Source organism: Hylobates moloch, unplaced genomic scaffold, assembly GCF_009828535.3.
Source record: "Hylobates moloch isolate HMO894 unplaced genomic scaffold, HMol_V3 SCAFFOLD_12, whole genome shotgun sequence".
NCBI lineage: Eukaryota > Metazoa > Chordata > Mammalia > Primates > Hylobatidae > Hylobates > Hylobates moloch.
The window spans coordinates 26,130,434-26,151,233 of record NW_026652287.1 but is presented as its reverse complement, the minus strand read 5'-3'; the positions used below and the strand labels follow the sequence as shown (position 1 = coordinate 26,151,233).

General features: G+C 37.9%; 1 protein-coding gene across 6 annotated transcripts in view; it reads left to right on the top strand.

The window, feature by feature from the left end:
* RIC8B (RIC8 guanine nucleotide exchange factor B) overlaps positions 1-20,800 on the top strand; it is a 119,886-nt gene that overhangs the window by 37,004 nt on the left and 62,082 nt on the right. For all 6 annotated transcript variants that reach the window (XR_004250702.2, XR_004250701.2, XM_032168811.2 and 3 more), the window contains 2 exons: positions 7,249-7,857; positions 18,291-18,385. Coding sequence is in view for 4 of the 6 variants with exons in the window: in XM_032168811.2 (XP_032024702.1) it covers positions 7,249-7,857; positions 18,291-18,385 (704 nt within the window). In the remaining 2 variants the exon portion in view is untranslated. The remainder of the gene's footprint in view (positions 1-7,248; positions 7,858-18,290; positions 18,386-20,800) is intronic.

Genomic DNA, 20,800 nt, shown 5'->3' with positions numbered 1-20,800 from the left:
TCCCAGCTACTCGGAGAGGCTGAGGCAGGAGAATGGCGTGAACCCGGGAGGCAGAGCTTGCAGTGAGCCGAGATTGCGCCACCGCACTCCAGCCTGGGCGACAGAGCGAGACTCCGTCTCAAAAAAAAAAAAAAAAGAAAAAAAGAAAAAAAAAAGAACTGTGCAGTAAGTGTTCAGTAAGCATTTCTTAGGTTGAGAAACATAAAAGTTTTTTGTAAACTGTAAAGCACATAAGCAAAAAATATTACAGGTTACACATCCCAAATCCCCAAACCTGAAATCTCCAAAATTTGAAACAAAAAAAAAAATTTATGGATACGTAATAATTCTACATATTTATGGGGTACGTGTGATACTTTGACACAACTGTACACAATGTATAATGATCAAATCAGGGTAATTGGGGTATCCATCCTCTCAGACTTTTAACATTTCTTTGTGTTAGGAACATTCCAATTCTGTTCTTCTGTTTCTTTTGAAATATACAATAAATTATTGGTAACTGTAATTGACCTATTGGGCTACTGAACACTAGATCTTATTCCTTCTAATGGTATTTTTGTACCCATTAACCAACCCCTCCATATCCACCTCAAAGCCACCTCTACTACCCTTCTCAGCCTCTGGTGGACGTCATTCTAGTCTCTATCTCCATTAGATCAATTTTTTTTTAGCTTCCATATATAAGTGAGAACATGCAATACCTGTCTTTCTGTGCCTGGTTTATTTCACTTAATATAATGTCCTACAGTTCCATCCATATTGTTGCAAATGACAGGACATAATTTGGAACTTTTTGAGTGCTGACATGATATTCAAAGGAAGTGCTCATTACAGGACTTTAGATTTGGGCTGCTCAACCAAGTAAGTATAGTAGAAATATTCCAAAATCCAAAGAAATCCGAAACACTTCTTCTGATCCTAAGCAGTTTGATTAAAAGATACTCAACATGTGCTATAATTATTAAAATTGTGAGGCCATTTCTTTTAATGGTAAACCAACATTGTTCTTTCTGGACTCTGCTGCATTTCATGCTAGGGATTCATTGAGAACAGGAGTCATATTTAATACTGCATCCTTTTAAAATTATGTTTTACAAGGACTCTAGCAATATGAAAAAATGCTTATTATGTTAAATTTAAAAGGAAACAAAATTCTGCACATGGTGATCATAACTATGTGTTAAAATAATAGTGCATGTTACTGAAAATCAAGTAAATTAAGGATCAAGCCCTCTGTCCACTGTATATAAAATATACCAGCTCATATAATTAATGGATTTTTTCTATTTAATAGTTTTATTCTGTATTTTAAAAAGCATATACATATAAGTAATTTAAACTCTTCAGGAAAAAGAACTTTATATGAAGGTACATACCTTCTGCTACTTCTGTGAAAAGACTCTTACCCAGGGGGGTAAACCACCCTACCAATACAATCACGAGAATAGTGTCTACTATTTTCTTTCCTTCTTAGAAAGAGGAAGTGTCAAGACATTATTAAAAGACCTCTACTAATGCTTGAGATTTAGGGACCTTCTTCACTTAATTTATTTTGAGTTGTGAGGAGGGTGCTTATTATGTTCTAGTTGCTCTGCTAAGAGCAACTAGATTAGGAAGAAATAAAACATAATAATAGTCACCATTAAAGAGTGCTTATTATGTTCCAGCGTCTATTTTATAACATCCCTGTGAGATATGGATGTTATTTCCTTTTTTTTTTTTTGATCCTCCCACTTCAGTCTCCCTAGGATTATAGGCATGAGCGACCGCGCCCAGCCTCCCATTTTTTAAAAATGGGAAACTGAGGCTAAGAAGTGTCTAAATCATACAGCTGGTAAAAAAAAAAGTCACACAGTGGCAAACCCAGGTATTAAACTCAGGTCTTTGATTTAAAAGCCACTACAATACGTTTTCTTCTCTTGTAAAAAAGATATCCCTTCTGCCTTCAGAGAGCTTTTAGTAGTTGAGGCAAACTCATGAAAAGAAAACTAACAGGATGGATGTGCTAAGCACAAAATGATTGCTACAGATTTGTGGTTTAGGTATCCCTTAGAAAAGAAGAATGTTGAGGGCTGAAGTGGTTAGGGAAAATTTTATGTTGAAAATGGATTTTAAGCTTAGCCTTCGAGCATTGCTGAAACTTAAATAGAAAAGGAAAAGGACTGATGTGTAGAGAGAGGCTGTAAAATAGCAAAAAAGCTCAATATGAGATAATTTGGAAAGAAATATAGCTAAAGAGGAAAATTTGGTAAGAATAGTATGAAAGAAGACTCAGAGCAGGTTAGCAGATCTTAAGTGCCAAACTGAGGACTTTGACATTTTACCTTATAATAATGTATAACAGATAACCTGTACTGAACATTTATCACTTGCCAGGCACTGCCCTATGTGTTTGTACATGCACGATCTCATTTAATTCTTGCAGTAAATGAGGTCCAGAGACAAGTAACTTGCCAAGGCCACAATTGTTCAGAAGAAGGGCCAAGATTTGCATACAAACAATTTAAATTCAGAACTTCTACTCTTTTTTTTTTTTTCTTGTTCTTTTTTTTTTTTTTAATTATACTTTAGGGTTTTAGGGTACATGTGCACAATGTGCAGGTTTGTTACATATGTATCCACGTGCCATGTTGATTTCCTGCACCCATCAACTCGTCATCCAGCATTAGGTGTATCTCCCAATGCCGTCCCTCCCCCCTCCCCCCACCCCACAACAGTCCCCGGAGTGTGATGTTCCCCTTCCTGTGTCCATGAGTTCTCATTGTTCAATTCCCACCTATGAGTGAGAACATGTGGTGTTTGGTTTTTTGTCCTTGCGATAGTTTACTGAGAATGATGTCTTCCAGTTTCATCCATGTCCCTACAAAGGACACGAACTCATCATTTTTTATGGCTGCATAGTATTCCATGGTGTATATGTGCCACATTTTCTTAATCCAGTCTATCGTTGTTGGACATTTGGGTTGGTTCCAAGTCTTTGCTATTGTGAATAGTGCCGCAATAAACATACGTGTGCGTGTGTCTTTATAGCAGCATGATTTATAGTCCTTTGGGTATATACCCAGTAATGGGATGGCTGGGTCAAATGGTATTTCTAGTTCTAGATCCCTGAGGAATCGCCACACTGACTTCCACAATGGTTGAACTAGTTTACAGTCCCACCAACAGTGTAAAAGTGTTCCTATTTCTCCACATCCTCTTTAATTACCACACTGATTTGGTTTTAGAGTCTGGTGGGTTGAACAAATTTCAAGCCCAGGATCACTGACCTTAAACAAGTAATATGCCTCACACCTTTGGCAGTTTTTAACATTTTAGTTAAGAAAGGTAATGTGACAATAGAAACTGACATCTCATTCCTGTCCCTGCCACCCTTACACATCTTTAGCACATGGCAGTGAAGGAGAAATCAAGGTAATGTGCTAATGGCTTTCAAGTCTGCCTGCTTTTCTGTGTTCATCTGGTCAGGTATTCTCAGTTAACCCTCGACCCTAACGTCCAAATTATGTCACTCCGTTGTTAGTCATAGTTCAGTGATTCTTACATTGTGGATTCTGGACCAGCAGTAGTATCAACTAGGAATTTGTTAAAAGTCCCATTTCTGGACCCTCATCCCGGACCTACTGAATCAGAAACTCTAGGGATGAGGTGCAATAGTCTGTTTTTTAAAAGTTCTTTAGGTGATTATGGTGCATGATGAAGTTTGAGAACCACCGTTAAGAGTCCACTCTAGGATTTCAGTTCCGGAGCAAACTACTAAAAAGTTTTTGGCAATCCTTGATGGGTAGTTGTGGTGGCAGGGCATACCATGCTGAAGGAATAGTGGAGGAAAGACTCAGGACGTATCATGGTCAGGGACTGGGGGTCAATTTGGAACACCTGAAGAAGAAACAGTATGTGTTTGCATTGTGTGTATCAGACAACAGTAGGAAAAGGGAAATTGGGCCCATTTCAGCAGCATTCTGTGGGCAGCAGGGAGGTATGAAAGGTGTTTGAGGAGAGCAGAGCATGTTTTAGGAAGAGTAAAATCAGCTTAAATAGTTATAGCACAGAAAAGTACTGATAGGGCAAAATAAAGGGGAAATACAAGAGCACCTTTGAAACATGGAAGCAGTACACAAACTCAACAGATAGAAGAGCTATAAAGAATGCTGCCTTTTCAACCACTTTTATTTGTTTCTGATAATATTCTTTAAATAGAAATTATTGTATTGAGTAAAGCATTAAATATGTCGATTAAATATCACTTTTATTGTTTTTTACGTGTTTTTGGTTCTAAAAATTGTAATTTAAAAAGTCATTGTCCAAAAAGTGGTATTACTTTTCAAGAGATATAGCAAAAAGCTGTGCAGCAGTCACTGTGTGAGGTAGGTCTGTAGTGAGAAATGGTATGTTCAAGAACAACTATGATTAAAAACTGTGCAAAAAAATCTTGTCTTTGCTTGCTGGATGATCTTCTACAAGCTTTTAGATGAAGCAGTTTTTTTTTTTGTTTTGTTTTGTTTTTTTTTTTTTTTTGAGACGGAGTCTCGCTCTTTCACCCAGGCTGGAGTGCAGTGGCGCGATCTCGGCTCACTGCAGGCTCCGCCCCCTGGGATTCACGCCATTCTCCTGCCTCAGCCTCCCGCGTAGCTGGGACTACAGACGCCCGCCACCTCGCCCGGCTAATTTTTTGTATTTTTAGTAGAGACGGGGTTTCACCGTGTTAGCCAGGATGGTCTCGATCTCCTGACCTCGTGATCCGCCCGCCTCGGCCTCCCAAAGTGCTGGGATTACAGGCGTGAGCCACCGCGCCCGGCCTCGATGAAGCAGTTTTTAACTATAAATTTTGTAGGCACCTTTAATCTCTTTCATGTCCCAGAGTTTCTCAGTCCATTTGGTTTATGTATAGCCCTGGCTATTCCAATTTGTCTTCAGGCTCTGCTCTTTTTCTTTCTTGAGTCTGAAGTTATTAGGAAGAAAGGTGCCATACTGCCCATAGGTTTTTTTTTTTGGTTTTTTTTTTTTTTTTATTGTTGCTGTTGTTTTTGGCTTAGGATGGAAGAAAGCTATTTGTGTGCTTTTAGATATGTAGAACTCCAAATTCACATATGTAATATTTTATAATACCTTATTACATGTTTCTCAACTTAAGGAGGAAGGTAGATATTTCCTTCTTGAATAAAATTATGTGGAAACAAAGGTGATCTGACTCCACCCCCAGGAATATACAACATGTGAAGTAGTATGTAGGATGTATTTTTTTTGTCTTGAATGTGAAAGGTCTAAATATGGAGAAAATTTTCCCTGTTCTGTATACTTTTAATAATGGGCACATTATACTTTCCGCTATCCCCAAACTACATTTAAAAAAAGTGCTTTAACAATGATACTAAAATATTAAGAGAAAGTCCTTTCTAAATATCGGGTATGGCAGGGATAGAATTGACAATGTTAAGAAATTTTTTTTGGCTTATCAAATAAAGTTCTTTTCTACATCTATTTAGAGAACATAATACAGTCATCCCTCTGTATCGTGCAGTCTGCATCTATAAATTTAATCAATTGTAGGTTGAAAATATTCAAGGAAAAAAAGGATAGTTGTATAGAACATGTACAAACTTTTCTGTCATTATTCCTTAAATAATACAATGGTTTACATAGCATTTACATTGTATTAGATATTATAAATAATCTAGTGATGACTTAAAGTATACAGTAAGAAGTGCATAAGTTACATGCAAATACTATGCCTTTTTTTTTTTTTTTTTTTTTTTTGAGACAGAGTCTCGCTCTGTTGCCAGGCTGGAGTGCAATGGCACGATCTTGGCTCACTGCAACTTCCGACTTCCTGGTTCGAGTGATTCTCCTGCCTCAGCCTCCCGAGTAGCTGAGATTACAGGCACGTGCCACCATGCCCAGCTAATTTTTTGTATTTTTAGTAGAGACGGGGTTCCACCATGTTAGCCAGGATGGTCTTGATCTCCTGACCTCATGATCCGCCTTCCTCAGCCTCTCGAAGTGCTGGGATTACAGGCGTGAGCCACCGTGCCCAGCCTTCTATACCATTTTATATAAGAGACTTGAGTATCTGTGGATTTTATTATCTGCAGAGGGATCTGGAATCAATCCCACACATACCAAGGGATGACTACATTTAAAACAGGCATTTTTGTAGCTGATGACTATGTGCACATAGCCTAGGTTTCCTGATAAGATCATAATGGGACCCACAGGCAGCCTCTTTTTATTGAAGAGTTAAGTCTGATGATAGATTAATAGAAATTTTGTAAAATCTTATATTGGTAATAGTAGTTGTTGTTTTTATAACATGTAAGGGAGTACAGAAATGTTCAGTGATGGAGTAGTTATACCTGCTTGCCTCACATATAAGGGTAAGCTTGAGAGACTCAGACCTGCAGTTTGTAGAGAAGAAAGCTGACATTGAATTTTGAGGGAATGGTCAGTGATCCTTAAATTTGGCAATGGTATAAAAAAATCCTTTTTAGGAAATATAAGATATTTGGGTTCATTCTAGAATTGTTTTTGAGATATTGATAGCAAGGTTTGGAACCAGAACTAGTACATGTATTTGTACAATCTGTGCCCTATAGCAAGAGAACAAAAGAAAGCTAAAATTCTGTCCACAGTCTGAGCTTTCCAAGCTATGTGTGCTTTTTAATAATTTGCCCACCCAGTGGGAACTTTTTTCTGTAGTTTGTATACCAGGAGGGGTCACCTTTTTGCAATTGGCTCAAGGCATAATATATGCTAATTCAACTCTACTTGGAACCTAACACTTGAATAATTTTTTATCAGTTTGTCAGCAAAAGTTCTTCTCTGGGGTTGTTTGATGATTAAATATTATTAGATCTTAGCTAAAGGGGGCTCTAGGGTTTCTGAAACATGGGACTGCTGCTAAAGAACTATAAATTCAGAAGCAATAGCACAGCTAAAACTCAGCAGAAATGCATACTTCTTTACGTCTTTTTGCAAGAGCCTGTACTCTGTCTGGACAAGTATGAACCAATTCTTGAGACGTTAATCTTTATTTCTGGGAAGGGAACAGCTGTGATTCAAACTGATTGTCTTCCATCCTGATGGTGACCTTATATTTCAGTTTCTAACATTCCGTGATTTAAAAAATAATAAAAACCTTTTCTCTCTGGATTTTTAACTGTTGTTAAATACATTGGCAGAGAAACATTCTGTGTTAAGTCATTTGAGCCAAATAATGATTTTTGCATACTCGTTCTTGTTTTTCAGAAACTCTGTGAAGGCATATTTAAAGTCCTCATAAAGGACATCCCAACAACATGTCAAGTGTCCTGCCTGGAAGTACTCCGCATTCTCTCCAGAGACAAAAAGGTTTTAGTTCCTGTGACAACTAAGGAAAATATGCAGATACTGCTGCGACTAGCGAAGCTAAATGAGTTAGATGATTCTTTGGAGAAAGTATCAGAGTTCCCAGTTATTGTGGAGTCATTAAAATGTCTGTGTAATATAGTGTTCAACAGTCAGATGGCACAGCAGCTCAGCCTGGAACTTAATCTTGCTGCAAAGCTCTGTAACCTCCTGAGAAAGTGCAAGGACCGGAAATTTATCAATGACATTAAGTGCTTTGACTTGCGCTTGCTCTTCCTTCTGTCACTTTTGCACACCGACATCAGGTCACAATTGCGCTATGAGCTCCAGGGACTACCGCTGCTAACCCAGATCTTGGAAAGTGCCTTTAGCATCAAGTGGACCGATGAGTATGAATCGGCCATAGACCATAACGGACCTCCTCTCTCACCTCAGGAGACGGACTGTGCCATTGAGGCCCTCAAAGCTCTCTTCAATGTGACGGTAGACAGTTGGAAGGTGCATAAAGAGGTAAGGTAGAGAAGGCTATTTTTGTCTACTTGGAATTTAATTGGTCTGGGACATCCCTAGAGTTTCCTGCAAGAGAAGAATACAAGTTGGGAAATGGAAAAAGTTCCCACTTCTCCCATTAAGCAATTGTATTACCCAGGATATACTTCTTAACCATTGTAAGTCTTATTCTTTGCATTTGTGTGATAACACCTATCAGAATAGGTGTAAAAATGGACTACTATTTTGTAAGATGCCAAATATAGTTTTCTGAGTTGCATTATTCTCTCTTTTTAAGAGTGCCTCTTTCACGAATAAGGTTTAAATTATAAGATTTGAGGGGAAACAAAACAATGTGGTTGATAAAGCTATAGGCATTTTCAGTGGCTACCATCTTAAAGAAAAGTTAAGACAGATCAAGTCAATTGAAGTTGATCAATCACAAATGGTGTCTGCTCAGGAGAGTAGAAGATGCTCTGTGTATGCCTATCGTCCCAGTCTCCGGGAGGTTTCTCTGTAGTGTTAGATAGCTATCAGAGGTATAGGGCCACAACTAGATATCTGTGCTCATAAGTTCTAGAAAACAAGCTGATTATACCAGAGTGTGGGAAAGGTTATTTTAAACCACTTGACTTATTTCTAAACAAAGATCTTTCTTCACTGTGGCTTGGACCCTTCAGCAACCCAAAGTGAGGCAGATTTGATAGTTTAGCATTTGAGTACCCACAAGAACAATATGCTAAATAGAAAACTTAGTTTAAGGAAGTCAACAAATTAAGTGAAGTAGACATAAGCTTTTTTCCCTCCTTCTAGAAGCATAACATGTCACATTTATTCTCTTTTTAGCTTTAAATAACTGTTGAAATTCAGCCCCTGCTGTAAAAAGAGAGATTTTGGTTCCAGAGCAAATTGTCTTTTTTTTGACAATTGACTTTAAGATTTAGGCTAACATTTGAAACACTTCTCACCCATGAGTAAAGATCTGTTTTTGCCAGCAGCCCACTTTAAAGGGATTATCTCAGTGCATTGTTATAGTGGGAATATGCAGACATCTGAGTTTTAAAGCGCAAATAGGTCTGTATTTTGAAACTAAATATTTGAATATCAGTCCTAACAGCTGTTCTAGATGACTGTAGTATGGTCAGTTTTTCCTGGGACTTGGCAAGAAAAGATGTGGAAAGCCCACATGCTCCATTTATGCATTGAAACCAAATATTTGGAAGTATTTAAAATGTTATGTTTCTTTGCTTATTTGGTACCTTCTATGGTTATTTTTCTTACGCTGTTTGTTTTGGGGTTTTTAAGTTCTCCATTTGAGACCTTAAATTCCTGAGACTGACTGTTGGTTTGCCATTGTTAGAGCACCCTGTTATTTAAATTATACCCAAAATAGTAGCTCACACTGTTCAGATTCCTGACAAAAAACGGTTTAAAATTCAGTGGCTACACATCAGTATATGTATGAGATGGATGATAGGTAATAAATATCAGTATATTGAGATTATCCCTCATTAGTATACTTCAGTTATAAGTAATATCGGAGCTAGAAGAAGCTTTAGAAAATGTTGAAGTAGCAAATACTCATTCTGTGTTATAGAATATTTATTCTTCAAAAGATACGTGAGAAGGATCAGTAATCCTGGAGCGGGTATCTCTGACCTAGTACCTGTTGTGAGTCAGTTGATATAGCCATTATAAAATATGCACATTTAATGTGACTCTGGGCTATTATTGAAGTGCTCAGAAATTTAAATACTATTGAAAATAAGATTTTTGCCAACCCAGTTAGATAAGAATGTCTTCATGAGTTTCCAAAGTCAACTTTTAGCAAACATTTAGTCATTCATTCATCCAATCAGTCTGTCAGTCAGTGAATATTTATGGTCAATTGCTAGAAATAATGCCGGACATTATGTAATATTTTGGCAAATAATAGGCATTGTCTTTGCCTTCATGAAACTTCAGTTTTTTTAGGTGAGATAGGTAATAAATCAGTAAACAAATATATAATTCAAATTCCGTTAAGTGCTAGGAGAGAAAGAGCGCACCGATTGAGAATACTTAGTAAGAGAAATTTTCTGAAGGTCTCTCCTGAGATCTGAAAACAGAACGATTCAGCCATTTGAAAAACCGGGGGATAAAAAATTGGAGGATGAACATTTTGTGGAAGTTAAACAGTGTATGAAAGACAGAGACCAAAACATAGAGTACTTTCTAGTGAGGGGCCCACAACGTAGCATAAAGAAAATCTCTCGGCCAGGCGCAGTGGCTCACGCCTGTAATCCCAGCACTTTGGGAGGCCGAGGCAGGCAGATCACGAGGTCAGGAGATCGAGACCATGCTGGCTAACACAGTGAAACCCCGTCTCTACTAAAAAAAAAAAAAAATACAAAAAATTAGCCAGACGCGGTCGAGGGCACCTGTAGTCCCAGCTATTCGGGAGGCCAAGGCAGAAGAATGGCATGAACCCGGGAGGCGGAGCTTGCAGTGAGTGGAGATCAAGCCACTGCACTCCAGCCTGGGCGACAGAGTGAAACTCTGTCTCAAAAAAAAAAAAAATCTCTCACCAGAGTGCGAAGAAACTTGTTACTAAAAGCCCATTTACCTGGATTTTAATATCTGCTTGATTGTCAGACAAAAGACACAAAAGACAATTTACTTCAATTGGGCAAGCCCATAAAGAATTGCCAGAATTTTAAAACAGTGACTGAAATAAAAGGATATGGAAAGCTTATTGTACAGAAGAATCCAACTTTTAAAATAAACATTATTTTCCTTTTTATGAAAATAATATATGCTCATTGTATAATATCGAGGAAAAAGGCATATAAGCAATAAGAAAATACAAATTACCTGTAAACTCACCACTCAAAAGATAAACACTTTTCTTTTCTTTCTTTTTTTTTTTTTTTTTTTTTTGAGACAGAGTCTTGCTCTGTCGCCCAGGCTGGAATGCAGTGGCGCAATCTTAGCTCACTGCAACCTCTGGCTCCCGGGTTCAAGCAATTCTCCTGCCTCAGCCTCTGGAGTAGCTGGGATTACAGGCGTGCACCACTATGTCTGGCTAATTTTGTATTTTTAGTAGAGACAGGGTTTTACCATATTGGCCAGGCTGGTCTTGAACTCCTGACCTCATGATCCACCCGCCTCGGCCTCCCAAAGTGCTAGGATTACAGGCATGAGCCACCGTGCCCGGCCTCTTTTTTTAACTAAAAAAACAGGGTCTTGTCTGTTGCCTAGGCTGGAATGCAGTGGTGTGATCATAGCTCACTGCAGCCTCAAACTCTTGGGCTCAAGCTGTCCTCCTGAGTAGCTGGGACTACAAGTGCAGGTCACCACACTCGGCTAATTGTTTTTCATTCTTTTAAGACATGGGTCTTGCTATGTTGTTCAGGCTGGTCTTGAACTTGTAGCCTCAAGCAATCTTCCTACCTCAGCCTCCCAAGTAGTTGAGATTACAGATGTAAGCTACTGCACCAAGCACTATTTGCCTTTTGGTATATATCTTTCTTTTTTTTGAGATGGAGTTTCCCTCTTGTTGCCCAGGCTGGAGTGCAATGGCGCAATCTTGGCTCACCGCATCCTCTGCCTCCTGGGTTCAAGTGATTTTTCTGCCTAAGCCTCCAGAGTAGCTGGGATTACAGGCATGTGCCACCACCCCTGGCTAATTTTGTATTTTTAGTAGAGATGGGGTTTCTCCATGTTGGTCAGGCTGGTCTCAAACTCCCGACCTCAGTGATCCGCCCGCCTTGGCCTCTCAAAGTGCTGGGATTACAAGTGTGAGCCACTGGGCCCGGCTGGAGTATATCTTTCTAACTATTCTTCATTGTATAATATATAAAATATATATATATATATACGTTTTTCAAAAATGCAGTCATTTAATAATCTTAGTCTCTTTTCTTCACAATAAAAGTTCATAAAGAGTAGGTTTTCAACATATGTTTCTTTAAGCCACAGAGTTCCTAGCAGTGGCCTCTGGGAGTAATTGGCCAGTGTTCCAAGTTCCTGAACCCTGTCACTTTAAATAAAGAGCACCAATTGTTCTTGCTATTGCTATTACTTTTCTTTAAATATAGGTTGTAGTTAAGATTTAATTTGGGGGATAAAAAGGGTTCTCCAACCCAAAAGAAATTTTTGATGACCACCTTCTAACTTCTTGTGAAATAATACGTACTTTTCAGTATAAAGAGACCTATGAAAATAAAGAATATGGCTCGGTGCAGTGGTGGCTCACGCCTGAAATCCTAGCACTTTGGGAGGCTGAGGCAGGAGCATGGCTTGAGCCCAGGAGTTTGAGACCAGCCTGGGCAACATAGTGAGACCTGATCTCTACAAAAAATAAAAAAAGATAAAAATTATCCAGGCATTGTGGCATGTGCCTATAGTCCTAGCTACTTGCGAGGCTGAGGTGGGAGGATCACTTGAGCCCAGAAGGTTAAGGCTGCATGGTTGTGCCACCGCATTCCCTCCTGGTTAACAGCGTCTCAGGAAAAAAAAAAAAAGAGAGAGCAAGAAGGAGGAATACTCATAAGTATATAATATATAAGTATATATAAAATATATAAAATACTTATATATTTTATACTTAGAGTATTCCTTCATAAGGAAAGATGTATCAACCTTTAACAAATCTCCCTTTTGAAGACAGATTGTTTGCAGTTGCTTGCTGTTTTAAATTCTAATGATTTTTCTTACAAAGTCTTTGTAGATACATTTCTGAAATTGGTGGGCCAGAGGGTTTCAAAGTTTCAAGGTGTTTTTGTATATGTTGCCAAATTTACCTTCAGAAAAATATTGTTGGTTTATACCTTTTCAAACCCTGGGTATTTCACTTATTAAAATCTTTGCCTGCTTCATAGCTTTACAGTTACAGAAAATGCAAACATTTGGTTTTAAACTGTTTAGTTATTTTTATGACCACTTTCATTTACAGTTCACCAAAAATATAAAATTAATGACTAGGTTTTTCTTGAGGTTTAGCAAATTAGTGCAATTTGTTCATTTTAGATTCATGCCTCAGTGTTAAATTCGTGCCTGCCTGCTGATGCCATCAGCAGATTAATTTGGAGTTTGCTTTCCATTCAGTGGGAAATATAGCTAGCCTTATTTCCACATGTGGAATCAGCCTCTGTCTCCCTTTCCTAAAGGTAGTGTGTTTTAAAAAGCCAATTGATTTCTTTAGCAGAATATAAAGTCAGTTTTAGAAAAGTTAATTGAAATGGTCTTGTCTTCCTGCTGCCTTAACACTTTTCTAAATATCTCTGTTGATGGAAGAGAGCATGCTATTCTAGGGACTGTAAGGGATCCCTAGAATGAAGACCACATTCCCTTCTCCTGTGCTTCCAAGGTATCAGTGAAACGTAGTAAGAAAGTACAGACCAGCAGACATGTTAGAAACAGACAACCCAGTGCACACAGAGAAGTACAAGTGTCTGAGTAGTCAAAGGATACCATTTAAATGAGATAAAACAGTGAGTGTCCATAGAAGTTAATTAGGAATGTCACAAAAGAGGTTAGTTCCATGATTATTTTAGAGATTTTGAAGGCAATATGCAGTAGTGGAATCTGTAATTAAGATGTGAAAGCTATATAAAGAGATCCCAAAGAATTTCCTGAGTTTTCTTCTCCATTTTAATGTTACCTCATTTCGATTTTCACTATCACAACCAAGCCTGCTTGCTGTCTTTCTCTTCCTTTGCCCTTCATCCTTATCGACTTCTTTTCTCTCTCAGCCTTTGAAGGTGGTATCATTTCAGGAGGAGAGAATATTGATGCCCTGAAAATATCAAAACTAAATCAGGAAACAAGTAATAAGCAGTTGTATAAGCTGTGTTTGTATAATGCTTTGTAAAAAGCAATTGCATTTCTTTGCTGGCATCTTTGTGAGACAGGAGCATTAACCCCATTTGACAAATGAGGACAGTGAAGATCAGAGAGTTTAAATTACTTAGGGAAAGTCACACAGTAGAATAACCAACAGTAGAAAATAGTGTCTACTTTAAGCTTTGTTAAGACTTCTTAAATGATAGCACTCATCCAACAAATATTTATGGAGACATAGACTAATTGAAGAGAATAGAGTTGATACAGTCAACTGACTTACAGGTAACATTGAAATGCAGTAGTGAAAGAATGGGCTTTTTAATAAATGAGGCTTTATCAATTGTATGGCCATATGGAAAAAAATGAATTTGAATCCCTATCTTATACCATACACAAAAAATTAATTTGAGGTGGATAAGAGACCTAAATATACAAGGTAAATAATAAAGCTCATTGAAGAGTATCTTCATGACTTTATCTCATGCAAGTCAAACATTTCTTATATGAGCAAAGATTTCAAAAACAGGACAAAATAAGGATAAAATCATTTAATTAAAGAAATGACAAATCGATTTTCATTAAAGTGAATTCATCAAAAGAAGCAAAAAGACAAGACACCAGGAGGACAAGAAATGTGCAATGACTCTCTTCAGAATACGTTTAAAAAGCTCTACAAACCCATAAAAATAAAAATCAGACACCTCAATAGAAAAATAAGCAAAGGGCATTCAGGTGCGGTGGCTCATGCCTGTAATCCCAGCACTTTGGGAGGCTAAGGCGGGCGGATCACAAGGTCAGGAGATCGAGACCATCCTGGCTAACACAGTGAAACCCCATCTCTACTAAAAATACAAAAAATTAGCCGGGCGTGGTGGCGGGTGCCTGTAGTCCCAGCTACTCAGGAGGCTGAGGCAGGAGAATGGCATGAATCCGGGAGGCGGAGCTTGCAGTGAGCCAAGATTGTGCCACTGCACCCCAGTTTGGGCAACAGACCGAGACTCCATCTCAAAAAAAGAAGAGAAAAGAAAAGGGCTTGAACAGGAACTTCACAAAAGAGATATCCAAATGAGTAATAAACATATGAAAAGGTGTTCAAATTTATTAGTCACCATAAAAATGCATACTACAACCAAGAAATCACTACACATCCATGAGAATGACTAAAATTAAAAAGGCTGACTCTAACAAGTATTAGTGCCCCTGTAGAGCAACTGGTGGGGTATGAATTGGTATAAGTACTTTGAAACACTGTTGAGCAGTACCCGGTAAAGCTTGGCATATGGATATAACCTGTGACTCAGCATCTCCTCTCTAGGGTGTATACCTGTAGGTATCAAATGACATGTAAAAATGGTGTTCACATCAGCACTTTTCAAGATAGCCCCAAGCTGGAAACAATCCAAGTGTCAATCAGGAGTAGAGCAGAGAAGTAAATTGTGACATATTCATACATTGGAATACTATATAGCAGTGCTTTCTTAACCTATCTGTAGGTGAGAGACCAGATTTTTTTCCCAAAAAATCTGTCAGGATGAAACTCTTGTGTAATGCAATATTACACACAATGCCAAACTGCTCAAAAGTTTCTAAATGTTCACACGTATCTTCTGTACTCATGGTGTTGCAGGCCAGTGATGAACAGGGTGGGGACCAGCAGTGGTACACAAACATACTTCAAATAGCACTGCTCTCAAACGGTGACAAAGAACAGACTGCAACTACACAGAGTAATGTGAATGAATCTCACAAGCCAACACAAGAGTCTGTATTTTATGATTCCATACGTATAAAGTTCAGTAACAACCAAAATACTAACCTGTGACATTAACAAGTTAGAATTACCCTTGAGGAGCAGAAGATGGTTATTTGAAGGGGGTATGGAAAGAATTCTGGGATTCTTAATCTTGGCATTGCATTATTTTTATATTGGTTATATGAGTGTGCTCATTTTGTCAAAATTTAGCTGTACACATGATTTGTGCACTTTTCTGTATGTACATTATACTTAACATTTACATTAAAATTTATTGATGACCTATTAAACACACACCCTCTTTCCTCATTAAGGTAATAGATTAGTGGAGGAAACAAAGTATATGCAAGTAAACAAATGTGAAGTTACAAATTATGATTTCATGAGAGAAAAAAGAGTCTTCTCGGAGAAGATACTTTAGCTGAGACCTGGAGTATGCAAAGGAACCAGCGATGCAAAGAGCAGAGGCAAACAATCCAGGGATTTTGGTAGTTGTTTTGAGTAGAGAAATGGAGCTAATTTAGTGGATTTAGAGTAAAAGAAGACATTGTAGACATAGGGTACAACTTGAGAGTTGATGTTATCAAAACTGGAAAAGGTAAAAAGTAGAATTTTGGTTTGCAGCTGCAAATAATGGAAAGACCAAATGGATAGATTTCCAAAAGCTTGTCAACATCAGCATGAAAAGAGAAAGATTATTATATCTAAAATAAAGGAAAATATAATTTAAAAGGAAATGTATTCCCTAGTTAATTTTTAAAACCAAGGAAAATATGATCTTATCAAGAGTTGAGTAATGAATGCGTTTCACATGGGTATTTAACATATGAGAGTTTTTTTTTTTTTTTTTTTTTTGAGACGGAGTTTAGCTCTTGTAGCCCAGGCTGGAGTGCAATGGCACGATCTCGGCTCACTGCAACCTCCGGGTTCAAGCAATTCTCCTGCCTCAGCCTCTCGAGTAGCTGGGATTACAGGCTTGCACCACCATGCCCGGCTAATTTTTGTATTTTTAGTAGAGACGGGGTTTCACCATGTTGGCCAGGCTAGCCTCTAACTCCTGACCTCAGGCAATGCACCCGCCTCGGCCTCCCAAAGTGCTAGGATTACAGGCGTGAGGCACCGCACCCGGCTCATATGAGAGAATTTTTATTCAGGCGTTTGAGATGGATAGTGAATGGGACAACATTCATTCTAACCCTTCCAGTCTTAGTGTCTCTGTCATTCCAGTAGTCCTCTTTGTTTTTCCCCTTTCCCCCTACAATGATTTATCATTTGTTTCAGCTCTATCAGTCTTGCCTTTTGCTCCCTTCCTCTGTTATCCTTCCCCCAACCTTCAAATGTTTTATTGAAAGTATTAAAGCACTTTTATGCATATCATTTTCTTTAATCCTTTGTAACCCTGACAGAACCCTCCAGTATTTGGAGATTCATTTGGGGAAACTGAGGCTAAGAGATACTATATGACTTGTCTAAAGTGCCAATCTAGAGTCCTGACCCCAAGTGCAGTGCCTTTATTTCAGTTAGGCCACTGAGGCCCTCTTCTCATCCAGCTCTATACATGATGATGTTATATTTAAAATGTTATTGTCCACATTATGAGTTGTGAAAGTGTGCCCTAATTGCTTGCTAGATTTTAGGAGAGACATCTTCCTAGAAGGGTTATGTGAGTTCTGTATATGAATATTGGATATATATGTATAATCTATGAAAATATATCACTTCACATGGACCTGAAATCAATGATATATTAAGAAGTTTTGGCCGGGCGCAGTGGCTCACACCTGTAGTCCCAGCACATTGGAAGGACAAGGTGGGTGGATCACCTGTGGTCAGGAGTTCAAGACCAGCCTGGCCAACATGGTGAAACCCTGTCTCTACTAAAAATACAAAAAGAAAAAAAAAAATTAGCCGGGTGTGGTGGCGGGCACCTGTAATCCCAGCTACTCAGGAGGCTGAGGCAGGAGAATCGCTTGAACCTGGAAGGAGGAGGTTGCGGTGAGCCGAGATCACACCATTGTACTCCAGCCTGGACGACAAGAGCAAAACTCCATCTCAAAAAAAAAAAAAAAAGAAGTTTTATAATTTTTAGTAGTTTTTGAGGTAGTTGGAGTCTTCCTGAAATACGGCATATCCAGGCTCTCTATCAATTGTCTCTAATTTCGTGTGTCTTATTAATTATTTAAAATCTGGAAGAAGAAAGATATGATGTTGATGCAGATAATTAAAGAAGGTGTAATGGCCCAAGATCTCACTAAAAATGAAGAAGTAAACCAAATGATTATTCAGGACTTAGTTTATTTCCTACTGTTTGCCTTCTTGCCTCTAACTGCCTGTGTCTCTTTAATACCACTGCCAATGAGTAAACATTGGAGATCACTTGTTTTTCATTACTTGCTGGTAGTTCTGGGGGAATTAGGATATTAAGATTGATTAAAATGAAGTTCGTGGATTTACTGCTTTGAAAGTTAAGAGATGAGACATTTTTATTAAGGATGTACAACCAGTCTCTGAAATAACCTGGTAACATCACATCTGTTGAAACTTTCATAATGGTTAGTAAAGTGGAACAGTGCACCACAGAACAAACGAATTTAGGCTTTTTGGAAATGAAAAAAAGTCTCTGGTGGAATTGAATCTTAAGAAGGTAAAAGAGAGTGGCTAGGTCAGCATTTCTGGAAGTGGTTATGGTTGTTCATATGAGATAGTGACTATTTACTTAGTATTGCCTCAGGAATTCTTCCTAGGATATTCTGCCATCTAAAATGTATGGTATAAGAATGATTATTTGGGGTGGGCAAGAGATGTAGTAAAGTAGCAGACCCCACTGTTAAGGCGTTCAACCCCCAATTTTTCCTCTCTTTTTTATTTGCCATAGAGTGATTCTCATCAGTTCCGTGTAATGGCAGCTGTCCTTCGTCATTGTTTACTAATCGTAGGTCCAACTGAAGACAAAACAGAAGAGCTACACAGGTGGGTAAGCTCTGTATTGATGCCGTAATGAAGGATATCATCAGTTGTTGTTGGTTTTATGCATCTAATTTCAATTGTTATAAGCACAAGAAAGTGAAAATACTACAGTAAATCAGGTAACTGGTAGGTCAGAAATCATTATCATGGAAATCATTACTATGCCCTGATGAGAAATTTTTATTCTGCCGCCTTTCAGTTTGTTATATTGAGGCTCAACAGGAGAAGAGAATTTGGCATTTGTTGCAAATGCCACAAATAGTTACTGTTCTTGGTTTTATCCAGAACAACAATAATAGTACACAGTTATTGAACACTTACTCTGTGGCATTGTGCTAAGTGCTTTATAAAAATTAACTTCTTTTAATCACCATGCCAACATTATAAGGTAGATTCTGCAATTTTTCCCTTTTAATAGATGAGGAAACTGATGCATAGAAAGATCAAGCAATTTCTCTGAGATTATACAGCCCTAACAAGTGAAAGAGCTGGGATTTAAACCCTGCTTTTAATTACTACACTTAACCAATACTCTCACTAATTTCATTTGAAGAGTACTTACCGAAAAGTATATATTTTGGCAATGATAGTTTTATTTTTTAAAAAAACTTATAAGAATTAGGGCATAGTGTCTAGCATTAAAATATATAAAATAAGCCGGGTGTGGTGGCTCACGCCTGTAAACCCAGCACTTTGGGAGGCCAAGGCCGGTGGGTCACTTGAGGTCAGGAGTTTGAGACCAGCCTGGCCAACATGGTGAAACCCCGTCTCTATTAAAAATACAAAAAAAGTAGCTGGGCATGGTGGCACATGCCTGTAATCCCAGCTACTTGGGAGGCTGAGGCAAGAGAAACACTGAACCTGGGAGGTGGAGGTTGCAGTGAGCAAGGTCGCACCACTGCACTCCTGCCTAGGCAACAGAGTGAGACTCCATCTCAAAAAATTAATTAATTAATAAAAAATATATATATAAAATAGTTCAGCTGGGTGCTGTGGCTCATGCCTGTAATACTAGCACTTTGGGAGGCTGAGGCGGGCAGATCACTTGAGCTCAGCCTGGGCAACGTGGCAAAACCCTATCTCTACTAAAAATACAAAATTTAGCTGGGTGTGGTGGCGCACGTCTGTAGACCCAGCTACTTGGGAGGCTGAGGTGGGAGAATCTCTTGAACCTCGGGAGGCGAAGGTTGCCATGAGCCGAGATTCCACCACTGCACTCCAGCCTGGGTGACAAAGCGAGACCCTGTCTCAAATAAATAAAATAGTTCAAATTTTGCGACTTGTCCATTAGAACTATTAATGGACTGCTGTGAAAATTTATCATACTCTGAGAACAACTGAATAAGAATTAATGCATTTTTCCAGTTCTCTTTCCATTCTGGATCAGATTTATAATAACAAGAGTTCTGACTTCATCATGATACTACTCATGGTGCTTTATTCTATATGAATACAAATGGCATTTTAAACAATTCAAATAAACTCATATCTGCAAACAAATTACTTTGGCATTAACTCTACAAAGAATTTAACATAGGGTTGTTCTTAATAGTAGAAATTCCTTTTTGAATGCTTAAAATATTCAGTTTTCCAAAATACGGCTTAAATAAAACTATAGAAACACAGCCACAGTGTCAAATAAAACATATGCTTAATTCTTATTTTTCAATTAAATCCATATTATTTTAGTTATGATCAGCAACTTATTATTTGATATTTTACTGAATTTGCTGGTAGGTTATCTCAGTGTACTCCCTGCCCTGCAGCCTGTCAAAAGACTGTTTTTTTCTTGATTAAAAAGTGTAATTGTTTTCTGTAGCTACAAATCAAACATTCCTTTAGTTTTCTTAAGATAGTACCTTTAAAAAAAGTCAGATTAACTGCAATAAATCATATCCTAACAAGATTTTATTAAGCATTTTGACCCACTGTAATTTTTTTCGTAATTAAGAGACACTAGAAATTTAGACCCTAAAACTAAAAGAAAATGCTCATATAAGCTCAAGAGTAAATTGATTTTTTTAAGAAGTCAGATATCACAAGTTAAATAATCATACAAGGACGTGAAAGGAAAGGACTTTGACCAAAATTGCTATACTAGTCACAAATGCATTGCCAAAGATTTCTCCGAATAATGAATTTAATATCTTGACACAGCACCCAGTATTTGTTGAAAGAGAACAAAACTATATAATAGAGGTTTTTAAAATAAAGTTTTTTTAAAAGGTAATATTTATTTTCCTTAGTGAGGCTCGCTTTTTTCTTTAAATTTGCTTTTATCTTAAAAATTACTTTGATAAAAACCTAACGGCTTTACTGTAAATAAGGAGCATGTCTAGAGCCACAGACAGGATTTATGAGTATTTCTCAAAGGCTTTCCTGGGAGATTGAAGTTGCTGCTGACTTAACAGTTTATCT